At 42.7% G+C, this 22471-nt stretch overlaps 3 protein-coding genes across 4 annotated transcripts in view; 1 reads left to right on the forward strand and 2 right to left on the reverse strand.

The window, feature by feature from the left end:
- Positions 1 to 34: 34 nt before the first annotated feature.
- Positions 35 to 2842, reverse strand: glod4 (glyoxalase domain containing 4). Its single transcript, XM_069668538.1, has 9 exons — positions 2726 to 2842; positions 2477 to 2526; positions 2237 to 2357; positions 1990 to 2134; positions 1523 to 1659; positions 1329 to 1415; positions 1121 to 1234; positions 948 to 1034; positions 35 to 855 (listed from the first exon to the last, which is right to left on the reverse strand). The coding sequence occupies exons 1-9, from the start codon at positions 2813 to 2815 to the stop codon at positions 790 to 792; spliced, it is 897 nt and encodes a 298-aa protein (XP_069524639.1). The 5' UTR covers positions 2816 to 2842; the 3' UTR covers positions 35 to 789.
- Positions 2843 to 3393: 551 nt separating this feature from the next.
- mrm3a (mitochondrial rRNA methyltransferase 3a) lies at positions 3394 to 5762 on the forward strand. Its single transcript, XM_069668920.1, has 4 exons — positions 3394 to 3773; positions 4499 to 4743; positions 4827 to 4988; positions 5074 to 5762. The coding sequence occupies exons 1-4, from the start codon at positions 3394 to 3396 to the stop codon at positions 5667 to 5669; spliced, it is 1383 nt and encodes a 460-aa protein (XP_069525021.1). The 3' UTR covers positions 5670 to 5762.
- Positions 5763 to 7085: 1323 nt separating this feature from the next.
- The window catches only part of nxn (nucleoredoxin), a 66850-nt gene continuing 51464 nt past the window's right edge, over positions 7086 to 22471 (reverse strand). For both annotated transcript variants that reach the window (XM_069668617.1, XM_069668618.1), the window contains exons 3-8: positions 20126 to 20259; positions 17571 to 17671; positions 17327 to 17433; positions 16550 to 16729; positions 15925 to 16049; positions 7086 to 8114 (exon numbers count right to left, since the gene is read on the reverse strand). In XM_069668617.1, coding sequence (XP_069524718.1) covers positions 7932 to 8114; positions 15925 to 16049; positions 16550 to 16729; positions 17327 to 17433; positions 17571 to 17671; positions 20126 to 20259 — 830 coding nt within the window. In that variant the 3' untranslated portion in view covers positions 7086 to 7931. The remainder of the gene's footprint in view (positions 8115 to 15924; positions 16050 to 16549; positions 16730 to 17326; positions 17434 to 17570; positions 17672 to 20125; positions 20260 to 22471) is intronic.

Raw genomic sequence — 22471 nt, forward strand, 5'->3', positions numbered from 1 at the left:
CGCAGTCAGAAACTACTCCACAAAGTTGAAAAGTGAGACAGTTTATTTTAACTACACATGTAACATGTAATTTTACAAATGATAGGATTCAGTTCAACCCAACCACATGACTACACATTGCTGCTGCATGAAAATAAATGCATTTTACTCTAAAGATTTGCATACTTTAATTGCTGATACCAATGCAGCATTAACAAGCAACTACCAAGTGTCATAAACCTCAAAAAAAGGTGCAGTTACACATGTAATTAGGTTTTGGTCATTTGATAAGCAAATTGATAGAATTTGCACAACTGAATATCAACAATATTGCAAGTTAAGCATTATTATGTCCTGTTGTAGCCCTGTGTGAAGATGTACAGATAACACCTTAATCATTTTTATTTATATTTTGCTTGCATGTTTCTAAATAAATCTGGGCAGCCAGGTAGTATTACTCTTAAAATAAAGAGCACAAATTCACAAAGCATAGAAGGCGGCTGATGGAGGACCAACAGCAGAATATTGGGCACATCATTTTTTATGAAAAATCGCCTGAAAGTGTTTATTGCCCCTTTCTCAGTGTTATCGATATTTACTGGAAAAATATCCATCAAACTGAATAAAGTGCTGTCATTGTAGCTGGGCCTCATGACAAGCTTCCAGGGATTAATAAATCTCACACTGCTAGCCTCAAGATAAATTATTAGTCAATACAAGAAGATAAACTCTACAGGATCCTTGTACAGCTTCTCATCATCACATGAACTGGTGAAAAAATTGATCTGCATTATTTCCAGACTCTTCATCTCATGCAGCAGCTTTCTGTCTGTTGTGTTTGGCAAACCACTCGTCACTTTTATCTTCATCCATAGCCTGAAAGCATAAAGAGAACAGGCTCGGTGAATTTTCAACACATGTTGCATAATTAATGTGTAGATAGAGGAAAACATCGAAACCGCACCCACCTTATCAAGCAGTTCATTTCCTTTGGGGTCCACCATGGACAGCTGCCTAAAAGCCTCATCTCCCACAAAGCAAATCTCATGACCATCCTAAAACAACAATGGCTCCATTAATATTATCTCAACAGAGAGAAATGTCACTTGATTACATCATAACATATTTGTGATGCACTTACTGGATCAGCCAAAATCACCACTTCTACTGTGGCCTTTCCTGGAGTGTCCAGGCTGACTAATGGAGTGAGAATTTTCTGGTTTTCTTTTTTCATCAAGGCTTCGAGATCAGGCAGCTAAGGAATGCAACACAATATTGATGATAAAAATGATGATATTTTTCCTCAATATTAGGAAACACAAGGATGGATCCATGAAATCATATTTTACCTGCTCCCGTGGGCATGAAAACGCTACTCTCCCGAATGCTGTTCCATGATCTACGGTCCCAGAGATATCGTGCAGCTCCAGTTTACACTGCATAGACAAACAAAAGTAAAATGAAAGCATTCAGTCTAACATACTTCCCTCATTTATTAACACACAGCACAAAACACTCATTTTTTCATTGATACTTGACTCACTTGAGTGTCTCCAAATCCCATCAGCACCGTTTTCTTTTCTTCGTTCTTTTCCATCACCTTCATTCCCAAGAGTGTGGTCCAGTAGTGCGTAGATCTCTGGAGGTCTGATACTCCGAGACAAACCTTCTGCACAGGGTCTGGGAACAAACAATAATCCTTACTTCAAGAAACTAAACCACACTGCAGAAGCTTTAAAACAAGATCATGACATGGGTATATTGCAGTCATGTTTTATTCAAGTATATTAATAATCATTTTAACAATAATGTTATAAGTAGTTTACTCCTTGTAAGTCAGATCCATTGACATGTGTACAGCGTCAAACCAATAGAATAAAATTAAATGACTTTTACTGTTAATACATTTTATTCTATGACACTTAAGTCTTTGCATTTCTGAAGCTTTGGCTGATATTTGTTGAATACTGGATAAACTACAAAAACCCCACATAGCAATAAGACCCTCACCACTGGGGGGCTGCTCTTTGTCCACAATATAGAAAGGATACCCTCCTGGTGCCTGGGTCTGATACAGAGCCTCTCCTACCTCAGTAAGAGGCCAACCAAGACGTTTAGCATTACTCACAGCTTTACTGGACTGCAGAGTTAACCCCTATAGGAAAAACAAACATGGAAATATCCCTTTAGGTAACTGTATCCTATACAACACATGATGCTGTCATCCGTTAAAGTTTCCAAATGAACTCTCACCCACCAGGAAGTCATTGCCAAGGTGATACTCCCCCACCCCATAATTGTATGTCAGTTCAGCAACAAAATGGTCATCTTCTGGACCGAAGCCAACCATTGTCTTGCTCCATTTCCCATCGTAGGGGCTGTATGGATACAGGATGAAGGCAGGGTCAATGTTATGGTATAAACAGGTCTGTATAACCCTGTGTTATGCAGCTTTGTTGGTACAAAGTTCAGTTCGTTGAAGATGTCTCATATCTACCCATTGCAAGTTGCTTTGCATCCTTCCTCAAACTCTTCATGGCGTAAAATCTACAAGTGGGTAGGAATACACGAGTAAATAAGCATGCATTATTAGAACACATTTATTAAAATACACTTATGAGAAAAGAGGAATTAGCTAGCTACATAACAATTGTGCAATACAGCCTGGGATTAGCCGATTATCAGCAAAAGTTTCTCAATGGGTTCAGACACATCTGGCCGACAAATTAAGCTGGAGGAAAAGTACCTTCATGCCCAAAACATCCCGATAAAACGTGGCTGTTTTAGCCCTGTCCCCAACTTTGAAAACAAAGTGCAGAGCACGTCTTAAAGCCATATTTCGTGACAGATCCTGATGTTTGTATTTGCAAGATCGGAGGAAGGAACGATTAAGCTTCCTTGATGATCGATTTTTCTGTAGTCGATTGTTAGAAAATTCCAATACCAATGAACAAACATGGGACATTTGAAACTAAAAACACAATTCACATATATTATTCAATCTTAGGTATTTACTTATAATTAAAGTTAAGTAATTGTGGATAAACACAACAAAATAACATAAAATAAAAAGAGATAAAATTACGTTCGCCACCCCTGGCAATTCAGGTTAATGGTATCATCCAGTGTCGCGAATACTCTCGCGAGGTTACAGTTGAGCATTAACTTGAAGCACCTGTAGATAAGATAAGAAAAAGAAAGGGAAGAAGAAATAAGGTTACAGGAAAAGATAAGGTAAAATGTTCGGGGTAATCTATCCCCACACAATTAATAATTAACATTACCCAATAAAGTAGATCAATATTAGATGAGATATAAATGTATTACCTGCACGACCACTGGTGGCGGTAAACAGCTTAGTTTGTGTATGTACACTTTTCTGACAATAATAAGAGAAGAAGAAACGGGACAATCATGGCAGCCTACATGAGAAGCATGATGTTTCTTGTTTCCATCGAGCGAAACGCTCTGTTAACAAGGGGGAACGGCATTGTTGTGGAGTCTAAGCGGTATGTACGCGGACTGATGAGGAAACCTGTCAAAGTGCTTTTTCCAGAAACCGAGACGGATAAAGTCATCAAGAATACGCCGCAGCCTCAACCATCAGGGCAAAACGTGAAGAGGGACAAGGAGGCAAAAGTCACACCTACAATAAGACATCTTGAAGAGAGTGACTTTGTAAAGAAGAGGAGTAATGTACAGTCAAGTATAAAACATCCCCACTCTACTGTTACAAGTGATTCAATTGATGGGCTGCGGTTCGAAAGGGCTTTCCCAGGGGATAAGAGACTAGCGTAAGTGTCAACACATGAAGGTGAACTGTTGTCACAGGTCTAATAAAGCTGTAATTGGGTGATCATAAAGTTAGCTTTTCCAGTCTTAGATCAGCTGGCAAGATGATAAAATACATAACACTTAACTTGAGTATATTCATTGTTTACTACTTTGTATTTCTACTAAACTACATCTGAAAGATAAATAAGTAAGTACATTTATTGACAACTAGCCTATACTTTCCCTCACTGTACTTACTTTCCAGATTAATATACTACATGTAATCAGCCAATTAAATATGATTTGTTTTTGTTTTTTAAATGGAAATATCCAGCAATGTATGACAAATTTAAACTTTGACCAGCTACAGTATTAAAATACACGTGGATGCATCTGTGACAATAATCCAGGGATATAATGTAAACACCGAGTGGGACAATTTTGCCTGGCTCAAACCTTAAAAGCTTTTTGACACTGATGTAATTGTGTCCATAGATTAAACGTCTGGTCGACTTATACTCTTGTTTTCTAATTTGTTAATCAGATTGTGCCAGATTTAGATTAAAAAACCTCCCAGTTTAAGCCTGTGAAGGCAAAGTTCACAAAGGTTACTTTGTTTTAAGACATAATTTGACGTGTGAAATGTAGTATATTTTCCATTTTAACAGAAAAATGATTTTGTGGAAGACTTAATTGAATTTTCACTTAATTTCATTATCTCTGTCCCCCCTCCTCTGTCCTTCAGGAGGGTGGTCGGTGTTGCTCGTTCCAGGACCATTCGGGAGCACCAGGGTAAAATCCTCCTGGAGGGCAAACGTTTGATCTGTGACGCCCTGAATGCTGGTGCCAACCCTCAGATGGTGTTCTTCAGTACAGTGGATCGGCTCAGAGAGCTTCCTGTAGACAAGCTGAAAAGAGCCACGCTGGTCAAAGTCAAGTTTGAGGACATCAAGATCTGGTCTGACCTTGTGGCCCCACAAGGCGTCATTGGTGAGGGTCACATATTCTGAGTTAGTTCATGATGAAGCACAGATACTGTGAGGTTTTTCTGACTTCAACCTCTTCTTCTGCAGCAATATTTTCTCGCCCGGACCCTTCACGGTTAAACTTTGCAAATAAAGGTCATTCGGTGCCGTTGTCTCTTATATGCGACAACATCCGAGACCCAGGCAACCTTGGGACTATGCTGCGATGTGCTGCTGCTGCTGGCTGCCAAGATGTCCTGCTCACCAAGGGTACGCTCATGTTACAGTTAAAGATTAAAACAATTTTGCTTCTATGTTTGTTTTTTTTAAATCTTTAATATATTTTCATTGACAGGTTGTGTCGATGCTTGGGAGCCCAAAGTTCTGCGTGCAGCAATGGGCGCTCACTTCCGCCTTCCCATCTACCCCAACTTGAGCTGGGCCGATGTTGACAATCATCTTCCTAAACCTGTGACTGTCCATGTGGCTGACAGCAGCTGCGATGCTGAAACAAGTAGAGAAACAGAAGTAACACACATGAACGTGTCTCACAAACCCTCAAAGGCAGGAGACTACGGCTGGGTGAGCACAAAGCGCAATCACAATAAAATGCGCTACGAGGATTACGACTCTGATTCAGACTCAGATTATGAATTTGAGGGACTTTCACTTCCAAGAGTGGACACAAAGCTGTACCATGAGAGCTGGGCTCAGAGACCCACGGCTGTGGTGGTCGGTGGTGAGACGCAGGGTCTGAGTGTAGAAGCAGTCCAGTTGGCTGAGAAAACTTCTGGTCACAGGCTCTTTATTCCTGTGGTTCCTGATGTGGACAGCTTGAATTCAGCCATGGCCGCCAGTATCCTTCTGTTCGAGGGCAGGAAGCAACTGTTAAAAATAATGCAGACAGCTGGAAGGAAATTGAAGTCTAAAGCTGAGCAGCAGTTTTCGTGATGTTGGCTCTAAATCCTAGGTGAACATTTGTCCTTGTTACTACAGACTGAACATAATAATTTCAACGTCCATTCTACTTCCTGTTCTGCATGTAATAAAACACTGATGCTGTGAAATACTTGTCATATTAATTCATGCCTTGTGTGTCTTTTCATTGGTGTTTTCAGGGCTGCCTAACATAGGACAAACATACACAAAAATAAGTGTCTCGTTAAACCGTTCAAATACCATTCTGCCAATCAGAATCCAGCATTTTCAGAGACCACAAATAAGAGGATATGACTCGCTGTGTTTCAAGCCATATTGTGTAAATATACAGAGCTCAGTGTATCCACATCCTACCTGCGGGGTACACTACGAAGCAGGATTTGCGGTTATCGAGGTAACTTTAGGGTTAACTCCGAGTTTTCAGTTCTACGAAGGTGGTTTACTTCTTACCAGGGTAGATCACCATGGTAACTTGTGCTGAAACACCTAACATAATCCGGAGCAGGTTATGTCTGAGGTAAGAGAGCAACCTGAACTAAACACCACCCACTGACCAATCAGGTCTTTTGAGTTAGGCGCTCTGTGAGCTGATCGTGAAAGGGAGGAGGGAGAGAGACCGGTAAGACACTTCCGCTTTACCGTCTGATTTAATGAAATATATTCATGAAAGATATTCATCGAGCTTTACTGATATACATCCACAACAGAGACTGATAAAAACAAAAAAAGCCTTAAGTTCCTTTGTACTTATAAGATATGAAAGTAAGCATTCTGTTTTAAATTGTGGTTTTAATGTTTATTTTTATTTGCTCCATAGTTTGATGCGGCTGGGCTGAGAGAATAAGTCTAAATCTGTCATTAACGTAACAAAAATACGTCTGTGCAACGTATTAATCTGATGTAACACACGAGTGTTACAAGAAATAGATCTTGCTCTAATGATGGAGCAGTGATACTATTTTATTTGGGCATTTACAGTCTGCGTTTTTTGCTATTTGTCCTTCCTGCATTTGGCCCCTGCAGCTGAGCGGATTGTAGTCTGGATTATGTGTAATTTCCTCACATCTTTATAAAATCATACTTTGCTCTTAGTTTGTAAAATATGCCGATCAGCTGACGGCAGACTTGCCCGTGTTAAAATTGGTAATTTGCTCCAAACTACGCCCCTTTAATGTGAACGCGCTCATAGAAACCCTGGGTTGACCAGCGTCGTGTGACCGCTTAGCGCGATGTCCTTTGTCAGGTAAAGTGAAGCCAGATTAGGAAAAGAGACCCTGGGTATGTTGAACTTGCTTCGTAGTATAGGCCCTCTGGAGACCGAAATATTGTCTCCCAAAATATCATTTGAATTAAGCACGAGTCTTATTCAAACCCCTCCAACAAAAGGAACTGGTGAGTCATAACATTGAGTGTATTTTACATATCCAAGAGCTAACTTTATTAATAGAGCTTAAAAAGCAACAAAACGTTGTGCTTGCCAGTGAATATTTAATTGGTGTGAGAAGTCATGACTGAAGTAACAGAATACAGGGATTTATACATTCAACACTTTTCACACGCCAGTTTTTGTGCCTTCAGAAATAACCCGACCGTCTCATTAGGGGACCTTCACAGAAAATCCTCATAATGACTTTGAGATGAGAACCACCGTTAACGACTGGCAAGAGATGACTTTCACTCACATCATGACACACAACAAGACACAGGGTTAAACATCAGTCATTGGTCTGTTACAAGCAGGTATCGTGTGATCTTTACTGTATGTGCACCTGTCATGTTTTTTTTCTTTAAATAGGGCCACAAAGGCTTACGGCTACATCCAACTACATCCAAAAAATTCAATTTATTTCTCAACATCATTCAGAAAGTAACAAGGATCTTGCAGACAAAACAGAAAGCAAAGAATCAGCTGAATACGTAGGTCCACTGGGTTATTCTCTGGTTTTCTCTAGAGTTCAAAAAAAGCTATTGAGTGAAAAAAAAACAACACTTTTCTCGAGGCCAAAAAAAAAGAACCAACAGAATCTCCATATATATTACTGTAGGGACTATCGTCAATGCAAGGCACCACAGGAGAAAGAGGACTCCATGAAAAGAGGAACATGTCTAAAAAAAGGTTAAAATGTCAGTAAAAAGTGAGACATCTCTCTAACAGTCAGGGGGGGAGAGATAGGTGGGAGGCTGGGGGAGGGGGGAGGGGCGTAGCAACAGGTCAAGGTTCGATGATGGAGTGAGTCCCATTTAATATGTCCATATACTGTTGGACTTCCTTCTTTAGATGGGCTCCGGTTTGAGCTTTTCAGCCAGGAAGTCGCTGACAAATTGATCCACTACGGCCGGCGTGATCTCTTCGACGTCGCGGACGTACTTGGCCCGAGCCGACATGTCCAGGATGGTGAGCAGAGGGGCGGCTTCTGGGAGGTTAGTGTAGTCCCGCAGCGAGTCGCTCATGTCATCCTGTGGTGAAGGAGAAAAAAATATACCATGATTATTGTGATTTTACATTCCTACATTTCACACCATATTTACATACTTTACACTATCTGTATTCTTTTCAACACCTTTTGTACATAAATGTCCTTTTTTAAAGTTCCTTTTATAAATTTAGCTTCATTGTTTTGTCTATTTCTGTGTGAATACATCAAAAGCAATGAAAAATCCAGAGTTAATTCTGTATCTGTGAACAAACACTTGTCCCATTTGGCTGATATTGATTCTGACATGCTTTGATGGATTACTGGGCACAAGCTCAAACCAGAGTCTCCGTCTGAAAGGACTTGTTTACATGTTGTATTGGAAAGCCAAAAAAGCCCTCTCTGAATTTAAGTATAACCTTTACATCAGTAAAGTGTCCAACAGTTTTTTCCAAACTCAAGGTGTTGCAAAATGAATCAAAGAGGTTACAGGATGAAAAGGAGAATGGATTTTTCAAAGGTTCTGGCTTTGTTGGTCTCTTGAAAGAAGGAGCTGAATTCCTGAAGATTTTCATGTAATAAATGTCTGTTAAGTCACTATCTATCGCCGAATGAGGTAACACAATGGTGACTGAGCCTATGGCCCACTGATGAAAGCTTTCGCATTTGCAGTATTACTGACTGGGTGTCTGTGGCGATGTTTTTCATCACCCAGCAGTGGTTGGTCTGCCAGAGAGGGTAGGCGGAGCTAAGCGGCTGCTTTTCCGGTCTCACTTTTCCAAGTGTTGCGAGTAAACAATAATTTACTATGGCTGAACAAACAAAGAAAAAATCGATGACTACAGATACAACTTCAAACATAAGTGAAAATCCAAAGAAGAAGAAACAAACTCGACGCTCAGATGAAGGCAAACAGTCTAAAAAGGAAAGCGACCGTCAGCGAGGAAAATCAAGAGTTACAACCGGAGCCAACCGTGGACGTCACACATGCAGCACTGTCTGGATATCTGGGAAGTGTGCTCCCGCAATTACAGTTTTGTCGCCACAGGTGCCGCCAAAGACAACGAAACTGAATCTTCAAGATTACCACTTTTAAGTGATCAAAAAAAATCAAAGTTTGCTGAAAACAACACTGAGTGCTGTAAGTGTGCAGGGATACAACATAGTCCTTTGCATGAATACATTTTACTTAATTTTTTGTCTACCTGTTGACAAAGTGTGCTCCGGATAACACTGAGATTTACTTTTTTTTTCTTGTAAATGAATCAATGAATGAACCTCTCCTGGCCTTTTGTTAAATAATAACTTTTGTGCTGCAGACTGCTGAAGAGCTGCTGAACAGATGTTATTGTTCACAACACAGCTCTCTCCTAGTCTGTCCGATTCTTTTCTCCTTAAATGATTCAAATCACAGAGTCTGAGGAGGGAAGGATGTATGTTTGATTAAACAGGACACAACCTGTTGGAATATGCAAACTAACAAAGGGGACCAAGTATACATAGCTTCGTTTAGACTGGTATCAAGTCAAGAAGAAGCTAGGAACTGCTTTATCAGATTTGTATCCACAGCATGAACTTCAGGAACAGCAGTGTCTTTTTATTGGCTCTTGTCTCGTCATCAGTCTGCGCTAACATGGCATTTAAATGACTTTGACACACATGCGAGTGAAACACTGGATGCTTTCCAGGAGGTTTTAAATGACACATATTAAATTTCTCTGACTCTCGTCAGTTCAAATTTGCTTTAAGTGAAGAAAACTAGGACAGCAGCCATTACTTCAACTATGCTGTTAAGAGTCCTCTGTAAAACTCAGAGCAGTCTGGTACAATCTTCATTAATGCACACTTCTTGAAAGAGAATATGAAACTCTCTCTCGTCTTCCTCCAGGCAGCCTGCCCAGAGAGACCAGAGAGCTGCTGCTTAGTCACGCATCCTGCTGTGTGCAGAGACAGGAAGGAACCAGGTGGGGGTCTAACAACATCTTTGCCTCTCAGAAGCTCACTCGCATCAGATTTAAGTCTCATCACAGAGCGTTTGAACGGCACATGTTGGCAGGAGAAAGAAAGCGGCGTCGAGTTGTGAAGGCATATGTTACAAGTAGATTGTTGCTGGGGATTCCAGTCTGATTTCTTTGCTTTATTTTGAAAGGGTCTCGCCCACGTTCTGCCTGAGGCCTGACAACACCTTTCACCCTTTAACAAGTCAGGATTACAACCCCTGTAGCTGCAGGTAACAGACAGGAATCACTGACAGGCAGGCAGGCAGGCAGCAGCTTTTAAACAAGCTTGAGAGGCACATAAATTATTGACAACGAATAAGAAATCACTGTTTCGTGATTCAGCCTCAAAATTGTTATTCCTAACTTAACAGAGATCCATTGTTCCTCTTATTTCTTCTCTAAGTCAAATGGATTTCATGTGTTATCCTTTGTAAGGTCAAAGTTCACTGATTAGGTGTGCGCAGCTTCCATCATTTGAGACTTTCTCCTGTCCTCATGACAGCATGACCTCAGTTCCCCTCAGCTTAGATGTTTTGGCTCAGAGGGAGATCCTCAAAGATTAAAGATCAGTTTCATATGTTAAAGATTAGGCTGAAAATTCAGAACTAACAAGAAGAGGCCAGAGGGGGGCACTGCAACAAAGAGCAGGGCGGCTCATAGAGGCACGGCCTCTGATGTTAATACTGTTACTGATTTATGTGCCAATGTGAGTTTTGTCCAAACAAAGTCAAAGATAAAGCGCCTTTGGATGGATTTCCTGCTCCGCGTACCGCTCGGGCATTCAGGCCTCTTTGTTGTGTCTCCCCTGTTATCAGAAAATCCGCAGCTATTCTTGCTAAATGGATCAAACCACACAATCAGCTCTCAGACTTCTCTTTGAATAGCTTGGCTGCGTTGCTACCTAAAAAGGGATAAGTATGCCAAGATGAAGTCTGTGAACTCTGCTTTGCTAACAAAACTGCTAACAGATGGAACAGATGAGTTGCAGTGTGGTATTTTGTTGCAGGCGGATAACTTCCTCCCTTTATTATGCAGCAAATCACTAAACATTGACCACTTAATACTCACAGATGTTAGCTGTCACTAAGGACAATGCTGTTACGAGTGATATATGGCTTGATCCCGCTGCTATATATAAAAGCTTTGTCTTGCGTGCTCGCTTGCAGCCTGGATAAGTGCAGATTATAGATCATCTGGGCACACAGTATCAAGAAAAAGGGATAAATTCCACAGTCTGTCGCTGTGGCCTTTCCAGCCTCTCCGATATGAGAAGATGTAATCTCGGCATCGAAGGAAGTCATGCATCTTCTTTTGTTTGGCTCCTCTGCTTGTGTAAACTGCTTCTCGTGAGGTGCAGCCATTCCAGAGGCCCCCCGCCCGCCCTCTGCAGCTCAGCTCGCTACAAAAAAAGACAAAGGGGGGGCCTCGCAGCTGTAGCCCGCACTCAGCTGTGATAAGGCTCAGTGTGTGTTCACCATGTGGAACCTGCTGGGCCGTGTCGGGATTATTCTGACTATTGATGCACTGTGGCATTTCACAGACGATGAGTATCTGATAAGGTCTGAACTGAGAATGATAACGACCCCTCCCCCTCGTTCCCCACAGGCCTCTGAGCCGCGGCTGAGTCCATCTCACTGGCCAGCTTAGAGTCATCATTGTGAAATTTTGGAAACTCTTAACAGCATTTGCTCATCAGTTTATGCTGCTGAAAGTGAAAACATATTTGCCTGATGTGTGTCTAAACAGCCCGCAGACTTAAACGACTGAATAACATCTATTGTCTTACGTCACGTACAATATGACTCAAAACAGCTGCCCTCCTTCTGATCTAAACACCAGGGCTTTGTAATTAAACAGTACTAAAGGCTACATGCCATGCTAGCAGCTGTGTGAGGCTGAACTGACCTTTAAGCTAATAGCTAACACAAGTATGCTGTACTTAGCTTTTACTTAAAAGCTACTGGGCTTATTGTGGATTTAAAAGCTAACACAAGCATGCTAACAAACTCACAATGACAATGCTAGCATGTTGATGTTTAGCTTAGTTAGTTACCTTTTTGACTGTGGTTTAGGGTGCTAGCATGCTAACATCTACTAAAGTCATGGTTGTTCAGGTATTTGGATACATTAGCAAAAGTTTGACCTGATGATGGTCCTACATATCATGCTAATGGGTCTTTAAAGTTCTTCCTGAAGTGTACGTTAACTTCTGTTTCAAATTTCATGCTCTTATATTTTTAAATCTTTTTAGACGTGTAAAGCGGGGTAGGCTACACACTAAAGATTATCTTGCCAGATGTTTCTGTGGTGTGAGGTCTGTTAAGAGTGATTGTACTTCCCCCGATCTGCTCGGAAAGCCGTCGTGGCCGCACCGTTTTCAAATTGTAAATATTAAACATGTTCAGTATTTTCGATCTGTTATCCTGTTGTGTGGGGGGAACCCTGATGACAGCCGAGCACGCAGTCAAGTGGAACGAATCAATTGCTTCAATGGGGAAGCAAGCTGACTGAAGAAGGAAGCACAACAACCGCAGCCATGGCGACAAAAGCAATTGCGAAGCATAAAGTAACATGTACAGCCCATGTTCGCGTCGTCTCCATGACTTCATCCACAGTTTGTTCTTTTTTTCGTCCTGAATTTTCAGTAAAAAATCCAAAAGCTATCATCGCCAATTCTTCCTGCCCGTTGTCTGCAGTGTGTGTTTACTCTGAAGTCTCGGTTGACCGCGAGAGTTTTGCGAGATTTCAAGTGTTTAGAGTCGGACTCTGATGGTTGGTGAATGGAATCTGTTTGGTGTGCTGTTCTGGCATAATCTTTGCTCTCTGCACACTGTAGGAGCAAAACTGTTTAATCTATGATTATACATCGTCATGTGTGGGGTCTCTCACATTTTCAACATCTGTTAAGATTTGAAAAATCTTTTAGTGTGGGCCAGGCACAAAGTCCTAACATGAAGCGTCAGAGGTGCTGCAACTCATGTTAAAGTCAAGGTAATTTCATTGTTTTATAATCTACAGATTATTTCTTTGATTCACTGATCAATTGTTAAGTGTATAAAACTTCACAAAAAGAGCTCTAGCGCTCTAGAGCACAAGGTGACATCATCACTTGGTTGCAACTGTCTGTATTTTTCCGACCGACAGTCCTCCAATTGTTTCAGCTTTAAATGTTGATCTTGCCAGCATAGGATCACCGATGTCATCAAAATTCATCCACTGGGCACCATCAATGTGTGTACCAAATGTAATTCCAATCTAATAAATCGTTGACATATTAAACTCAAAACCACAACCGTTAACCTGAAGGTGGTGCTAAAGCGGAACACAAGGGCTCCACATGGAGCTATGTCACTAGCATGTCTACAAATATCATGTTTATTGATCTTCATCTACAAAATAGAACATGGGAGAACAAAGAGGCAACCGTCACTGCTGTTTACCACAAAAATAAGTCAAATTCTTTGGTGACTGGGTAATACCACCGGAGTTCATTTTGAATGCGTCAGCCCGAACACAGCAGTAATAAAGGGACAAAAGATCTTTCATTCAAATCAGTTTACTACTCTGTGGGTTTTTTCAGTGAGGGTAACAAGATCCTGTGTCACTCTGCTCAGCCTCCCCCTGAGAGACTGCCAACATACTGCTGTCTCATGGACACAGAAAACCCAGCAGCTGGTCTGGCAGGGAGCCCACGACTACCAGGGCTAACCCAGGCCAGGGTGCAGGAGCCCGGAGTCTAGAGGCTTTACTCTCTGGGATGTGATATCTTACCGTGAACCTGATCTCGAAATGAAACCTGGTGATTTCATAGCTGGTTGAGCTACAGCCAGGAAATTAAACCCGTGCTACATTAATGTAAAAAAATCTGCCTTAGCTTGTGTGCCACGAGGCAAACAAAGCAAACTCAGACCACAGGGAGCTTCTGAATCACTGCGAGCTCCAGTGCAACAACGTTTCTTTGTGTTAGGTCAAATAAATATTGGAACGCAGACAATGAACAGAAAAACGTCTCGTCCTTCTGAAAACTTGAGCTTTTCTTGTTCATAGTACGTATGTCAGTGACATTTCAAGGCTGACATCAGGGTGGAGCGGCCTTGCACAGACACACACGCAGGGTCAGACAGTCAGCACATGTGCGAGCCCCCAAGCCGAAACCCGAGCCTGCCCTCGAGTGTGTGACACGAGAAACCAGTGCAGTGCTCCCAGACTGCTGGGCAGAGAGAACTGGGAGGAAGGGGGGAGGCTGAGCAGGGGAGAGGTGTCTAATCTGGTAATCACGTCTGCTGCTGCTGCTAACTCCTCCGGCACTGCAAAGGTCGAGACAGAACAACATGAGATAACAAGAGTTATGAAAACTCCACGGCCTGTCCCACACAGAGCAGGCGTGGGAGGAGATAAAGAAGGAGATGGGAGGATTATTTGGACAGAGGGAGTTGAGAGAGAGCGCTGGCACGCTTTGGGTCGACCCATCATGATAAAGGCAGCAGGTTGAATTCTGGGTCATGGACAGGTATGAGTGTGAGACTTGCAGGTTGAAGAGGCTCTAAGAGGGGCGTGTCATGCTGTCAGTTCAATAATGGCCAAGGTGTGGATACAAACCAGGGAGTTACAATATGTGACTAGAGTACAACTTATAAATTAGTTGGGTATTTATGCAATGCAGAAGAGCATAAAAGATATGTTGGAGGTGTTTCTGTGTGATTTAAATTGTCTTAATAACCCAAATTAAAGTGGTTATGAACAATATTTTTATATGACCAATAGATCAAACTACTACGGCGTATTTCAGAGAGGTCTATGGAAAATTTTACCTCATTGTTTTGGTTTCTCTCGCACAACTCACTAGTATCACTTTTGGCTTTAATATGTGGCTGTTTTCAGCATAAAGCTCTAAAAACAAATCTGCAATACCTACTAAGTGCAATACTGCAGACAGAACAAGTTAGCTACTTGCTTGTGAACATAGTGGAGCAGCTTAAAGGAAAAAGCCGCTCTCAGTCAAAGCTGGTGTTCTCTGTAATCGATAGAAGCAATAATTGAAATTGGCGCCATAGCTGTGGAGAAAGTTGTACAAACAGCTCGTGGTTTCCACCTTTCTATATTCCTACAACACCCAGCATGCATTGCGCCCCTCCCTCTGAAAGGAACGGCCCAGTGAGAGACACTGGAGTGAAATACTACTGTTTTCACTGCAGGCAACGCCTCAGAGTGGTACAGAATCCGAAATACGACGAGAATATATCTGTGAATTGTCTAAAAGGTCTGCAGTCTACATTTCAAACCTGACGATTTTGAACGAGACATGAAATCGGAGGCGGCGTTCTAGATTGAGGAAATGTAGTTTAGCGAGCTCCCTGGCCTCCGCCAGATGACGTGTTTGACGTAGTCTGGCAGAGGATTTCCAGGGCCCATTGGAGAAGCGGATAGCATCCTCCAAAGGCACAGCAAAATTGCATTTTTTTCCCCTACCATAATGGCATTAGCTCCCCATAATAGCATGATAGGACTGAGGTTTAAAATCGGCCCTTTAAGAAGCACATATTGTCCCTCAGGAGTCGGTGCAGACTTAAAACTGAGCTTCATTGATCGTGCTCCCCAACAGACAAATAATTTAAAGTCACATTTTTGGCCACCTTATTTTAAAACTATATTTTGCCCCTGCTTTTGATAATTTTTCACATTAAGGGACCCCAATCTGAAATGTTTCAATGTCATCAGTCAGTCAGGCTATATGCTGAAAACACTCTGACGTGTTGCTGTGTGTCCTACTAGAACAAACTCAGCCTCAGCTGTAAAATTTGTGTGCAATGGCATTTTTCTCCGTCTCGAGTGGCCTTGAGTGGCTTATCTCACCTCTCCAGCCACAAAGAACAGCAGCGGCGTCTCCTCCTCCTTGGCTTTGTACTTGGCCATAAGCTTCTCCGCTATTGGCTGGATCAGCTCCTTGGCTGGCTCCAATTCACCTTCTTCCTCCGCGTCTGAATGAAACGGGAAAGAGACACAGAAAGATGTTAAAAGGGATGGAGAAAAAAAAAGCCACCTGCGAGAGCAAATATGCACAGATGAGTGAAATTGGAAGCAAAGAAGGAGAGACGACTGGTGGACAGATGAGTGAGGACTTGAAAGGAACTGTACAGGTGGTCTCCATCTTGTTTTATAATCCAGTTTGACCTTAAGAGACATCAGGGTGGCCTTTTTGTTATCATACCCAACTTTAGACCCTTTAAGTTCTTCAAACCGAAAGCAAACTGTCCGACATTCATGTCCAAGTCAATTTTCTATCCTATATACCTCTCCCACTTTCTAAATTAGCATATAAATAAACAGATTAATACTAGAACGCTTCCTACAGACCTTTTGCCCTTTCAACACTGTAAGAATTTTTTCCACACAGTCTGACATTCAATATGCTCCACGTAAATGCCACTTCATTCACACACAGTCAGGAGCCCCATGTGGAGCAGCGGAGCCCACTCACCCACAAACAGGACGAGGCAGGGCCCCTCGTGGAGCTGCACGGCGTTCGACTCGCTCAGCTCCAGCACGGGCCGGGGGTGCCAGGGGAAGAGGCGGCACTCTGGGTCGTTCAGCACCTCTACGCGGCCCTGTCGCGTGATCATGTGACCCTCCGCGTCTAGGAGGATCAGCGTGGGAATACCTGGAGAGGGCAAGAGAGAAGGTGAGGATACCCTGCCCTTTCTTTTACACGTCATTCGCTAGCGTCCTTCTGATTACAATCTCCTTGCTTTATTAAAACCCTCATTAGACACAAACACCATCGAGGAGCAAGTAGCATATAGGAGTCTGTCTGTGCATGTGGACAGAAGTCTACAGAGGCTGGGGCCTTCATGAGCCGCATGGGTGCACGAGTGCGAGGCGGTGTTGACTCGTCCTCAGTGCATTCCTCACATTCTTTGCACAAGAGGCCGAGCTCTTTCTAACTTCATCCACAGTCCTCTGCACAATAACAGAGGCGAGGATGAGGAGAAGAGAGCGAGGCGCACACAGGGCAGGGAGAGGTGCAGCTCTTCCGTAATGAACAAGACTGTAAAGTTGATAAGCGGCCCACATTCCTCAGGCTGCAGGGCAATCAGTGTGGCTGTTTGCCTGCCCTGCACAGAAAGCTGCAGCTACTGTGCCAACCTTTCAGTGTGTGGCGTAACTAGTTTTGGCAATGGAAGACAAATCTAAACTCCCTGCCCTCTGGTTGCAGATCTGAAGAGACGTATATAAGCAGGATTTGGCTGATAAATACCTTGTATTCCATAGAGTCTGTTGAGTCGTGATCGCCGAGCCTCGTCTGGATACGGCACCGCCAACCACGGCATCTCGCTGAAGTACTGCTTAAAGGACTCCTCCGACCTGGAGCAGCATACAGCAACAGAAACAGACAGTGATTTGGTGTTCTCATATAACAGCTGACCAGAGAGGAGGTATTTGACATTCAGTGTGTATAAAAAAGTATGTTCTTGTCCACGTTCTGGGTTGCTGAATCTCACCTGTCCGCGCTGACGAACACGATCTCAAACTTCTTTCCCGACTCTTTGAGGGTTTGATACGATTCCACCAAGACCCGGGTCAAGCTGCGGCATGGCGGGCACTAACAGAGGGAGGAAAGAGGAACAGTAGTGAATATAGATTATACAAAGCTTCCACTGATTTGTTTTCCTGAACTCTCTTCCTCTACGTAAACTTTCATATCTCTTGTTTTGTATCCAGCTGCTTTCAAATTAAGCTCCCACTTCTGATGTAATACTCTGGCTTGACAGTGTGTTTGTTGCTCTCTCTGTGTGTTTGCAGAGCCCACACTCTATCCAGGCAGAGGGAGGGGGGGGGGGGGGGCGATGCTATGGCTGGCATTAAGATGACATCAGACTACCATGGCAGCGAGAACAAAAACAAACAAGTCTTAACTTCTAACCTCTCTCTCTAAATGCTCTCTGTTTTCCCTCCCTCAGCTTTCCCTGCAATATAAGAACTTTTAGTTTTATAACTTTTCTCAAATTAGTTACATTCTTACATTTCTGATGATCATAGAAGTATGGGGGTCAAACATAGGGATGCATGATATTTGTTTTTTTGCAGATATGCCGATGTTTTCCAACCCTTTTGCCCATTTCGATAACAATATATTCTGCATATGTTTTTTTCCACCTCATTGCAGAGAACATGAAGTCTCCCCTGTAGTAGAATTGATATCATGCCCACTCTTATTGTAGTGGCCCGATGGCAGATGTAGAAATAACATAATACAGTGCTTTTTAAAATGTACACATTCACTAATAAGAAAAGTACTTAAACTTATGTGCAAAATATTTATTGTATGTAACATTTTCTTTCAAATAAAACTGTAATATTCAAACCAAACGATAGACGATAGACAGCTCGCATGACCGATGCTGTGCAACCATTGCTATAGCAACCTTGCTGTCTGTTTCTTTGAATAACTGCCATACTGCAGACACCCTTCTTCACGCTTGACAGAGGCGCGGTGCAGGCAGTGCACGCGCACACTCGTGCTGAGTTAATGTCGTGGCATTACGTCAAGCTTTTTAGGGGATCATCGAGCATTTAGGCATAATTAAAGCGCGTTTTATCAGCGGAAAATATCAGCAGAAAAATGACATCAGCTGATGCCAATATGTCATTTTCAAGCCATAATCTGCAGATACCGATAACGTGCCGATAATATTGTGCATCCCTAGCCAAACATATTGATTTAATTAATATAATAATAATAATAATAATAATAATAATACTCTATAAAAAGATATTATGAAATCCTTTATTTTCTTCAGAGTGTTCTTCCAGCTTGCACACAGGCTTTTATTTTGAAGTCTTGTGAGTTAATGCAGGGTAAATGTGTCTGTATTCATGACATATGAATGTTTCTATCTACAGATGCTATATTTTATAATAGTTTTACGGTTTAATGTGAAAAGAAATCGATAAAATAGCTCATTATTGACAATGCTGTAAAGTGTATAATCTATTCCATCTTATTGATTTGATGCAAACAGCAGTTCATTATCATTCAAGCTGATTACAGTGGATACAGTGTCAATCACTTTCATTGATCCTGTCATTAATACTCATCATACCAACAGAAGGGGTCACTGCGAGAGAGATTAAAGCCTCGATCAATTCACTGCTCATTAATTGACTTCTTCCTCCACTGCTCATAGAAGTAAACACTGTATAACGTGTTCCTTTAAAGGCTTTAAACTAAGAGTTTTTGCTGTTATAAGTCAACACTTCTTCACTCTGCAGGCGAAAAGACAAATGCAGAGTGAAATATAGGTCATGACGTTCTGCCACGGGTCATTTCATGTCCCCTGAACATTAAAGCAGACAAAGAGAGCACTTTCAGACGGATGCCAGGGCCAGGTGCTGCCATGTCACATTTGCAAAGTTACTTTCATAGCAGATAGATTTACACGAGTAACCAGGGGGAATGTGGTGTAAAAATACCACAAATAAATTCCTGTAATGGCTTTTGTGACTTGTCCTTTTGAATTTATCGTGGGTCTGGGGTGCGAGCCAGCCTCAAGGCGTCACCGTTCTGCAGAGCCGGTCTCTGAGGCTGCGGCTCTGGCAGCTGCCGTGCTGACTGGCTTCAGTCGAGCCTGCGCTGCATCTCATCAGGAAAGAGTCCGCAGATGATAAAAAACGCCTTTTATGCATCACTGAGTCACGACCTTTACTGGATATCAGCAGGTCCAGCAGAGAAGGAGACAATAGTGATGATGTCAGAGGGGCGTGGTGATCGACGTCGGCTTGAACAAAGGTTCAGAGGTGGTGGTGAAAGGACTGACAGGGAGAGTTAACCACTGCTAATGTAAACACACAGACACAATGGAGCTGCCTCCACCCTCCTGCTTCTGTCTCTTATCTGTCTCCACTAACCGCTGCGTCTCTTCCTGCTCCGCTCTGCTGGCGATGCCCTTTCTTCCCAGCCATGTTTCAGTGTTTTGACAGACTTAGGAGGCCAGGAAAGTAAAAAAAAAAAATCAGGGTCCTCTTTGTCCCCCCTTTCTCTGCTCTCTGTACTCACCCAGTGTGCAGAGAAGTACACTCCCACGTAGTGTCCCTCCAGAGAGCTGCTGTCTGTCGTCTGCCTGTTGTTCCTGAGCAGAGGCCCTGCCACCACCTCCGCAAATGGCTTCGGCCCCCAGGGGAACTCCAGGCCTGGGAGAGAGGAGGAAAGTGGGGCAGGGGATGGAGGTGGAAAGATGTGGAGGAGAAAAATCAGGAGAAGAAATGTAAGAAAACAAGACTCGACAGAAGCATGTTTAGAATCAAAATGCTAACATGCTGATGTTTACCATCTTAGTTTAGCGTGCTAATGCTAATAAGCAATAAACGCAAAGTACAGCTGAGGCCTGACATTGGTGCGGTTTAAAGAGCCAGTGGATCACAGAAACCATTACAGTTTATTCTGACAGTAACATGAATGTGTGAAAATAATTTGATGACAATCCAACAAATAGTTTTGAAGACATTCACTCAGAAAAAAACTATACTATGGTGGTGGATGAAAAGTCATTGATCTCAGGTCATAAGGAATCCTCCTCTGGACATCAGCGAACAAATTTTCATGGCAATCTCGAAGATTCAGTTTCGTTCTCTTTGGCGGCACCTATGGTGATAAACGGTAATTGCAGGGAGCACACTTCCCAGTTATCCAGACAGTGTTGCATGTGTGACGTCCACAGTTGGCTCCGGTTGTAACTCTTGATTTTCCTCACTGACGGTCGCTTTCCTTGTTAGACTGTTTGCTTCATCTGAGCGTCGAGTTTGTTTCTTTTTCTTTGTATTTTCACTTATTGTTGAAGTTGTATCTGTAGTCATCCATCTTTTCTTTGTTTGTTCAGCCATAGTAGATTACTGTTTACTTGCAACACTTGCAGAGACCAGAAGTGCAGCTGCTTAGCTCCGCCTACCCTCTCTGGCAGACCAACCACTGCTGGGTGATGGAAAACGCGTCACTAACTGGGCGATGCTTGTGATTTTGTCGCCACAGACACCCAGTCTGATTGCAGGTTCGACTCCCAGTCTGCCGATCATTTGGTGCATGTCGTCCCTTACTCTCTCCTCCCAACATTTCCTGTCTATCTTCAGCTGTCCTATCAATTAAAGGCAAAAAGCCCCAAAAATAATCTTAGAAAAACACTAATCTCAGAATCCAAAGGGACTTGTGCAAATGTTTGAAGCAGTCCAAAGACCAAAGATTTTCACTTTACAATCGTAGAAGACCGAGGAGGACGGAAAATATTGACATTTGAGAAGCTAAAACCAGATTATTTTTACTTCACCAGAAGTAGCTGCATATTGACTTATTTCCTTATCTTAAACTCTTATGCAGCTGTGAACTGTGTCTGTCTCATGGCTGTTGATTCATGTGTACTTGTCATGTCTATGACTTACAGTCGATTGCAAAACTCAGCCCAGCTTCGAAATATGGATTTAATGAAAGCCATGCCTCTCAAGCAGATGAAGGCTGCCGACGGCTGCTCTCTTTAACACTTTCTTTCCTTTTCAAGATGTCTTCATTGTCACCATGGAACTCTCGTTTAATACAGCCGAATTAAAAAGGAGGTAATAATAAATAAAACCTACGTCTTGTTAATAATGACCTCTTTCTGCGAGCGTGGTCGTCTAGGGCGTCATCAGGCAGGAATGACACGTCTGCACTGCACTGCCGCGGCCTTTTATTGTTGTCCTGATTGTAAAAGTGCACTCCATCTTTTCACTGCAGGCGAGTCTACCGCTACTCAACTCAGGCCTTTCATGGAGAGTGAAAGGCAGAGGGGTCCTGAATCCCCCCCCTCCCCACTCCCTGTCACGATGCTCGGCAAACTTTTAGTGCCCTTTTCCTCGCCTAACCGGAGCTGAATTGATTTGTCACGTCAGGATTCGCTCCCAGTCTGCCTCTTGAATAGTATGAACATGAATATATATCTAAATGTGCAATGAAGCAGAAATGTAGGCCTGGATTCCCCTGTTAGTGGTGTAGAATTGTAGGAAAATGAGGACATAATCAAATGTCTGTGCCCGTATTTGCTCCGGAGGTCAGAGATTAATCTGTTCTCCAGCCACATGAAGTTTGGAGGAACAGTTAATGAATCATGGATAATACTGCAGGCTTGGACTGGCTTCATTAACCAGGCAACAAAATCTGTCACAATCATGCTAAATCCATTCTGCTTCACTGCTGCGCTGCCACCGTCCTGCTTTTCTCCCTGCTCCGATCGCTAACGGCACTTTTCCACACCGACCTAACCGGGTCTGAAGAGGCAGCGGTTTAAAACGCTGAGATCTTCTCAGGCACAGAGGACGTCCTCTGAACAGGGGAGGAATGCAGGCCTGTTCTTGTTAATTCTCCACCTCCACTTCAAAG

This window comes from Semicossyphus pulcher, unplaced genomic scaffold (genome assembly GCF_022749685.1).
Source record: "Semicossyphus pulcher isolate SPU_LCO1_2020_fin unplaced genomic scaffold, fSemPul1.0.p SCAF_19, whole genome shotgun sequence".
Classification (NCBI taxonomy): Eukaryota; Metazoa; Chordata; class Actinopteri; order Labriformes; family Labridae; genus Semicossyphus; species Semicossyphus pulcher.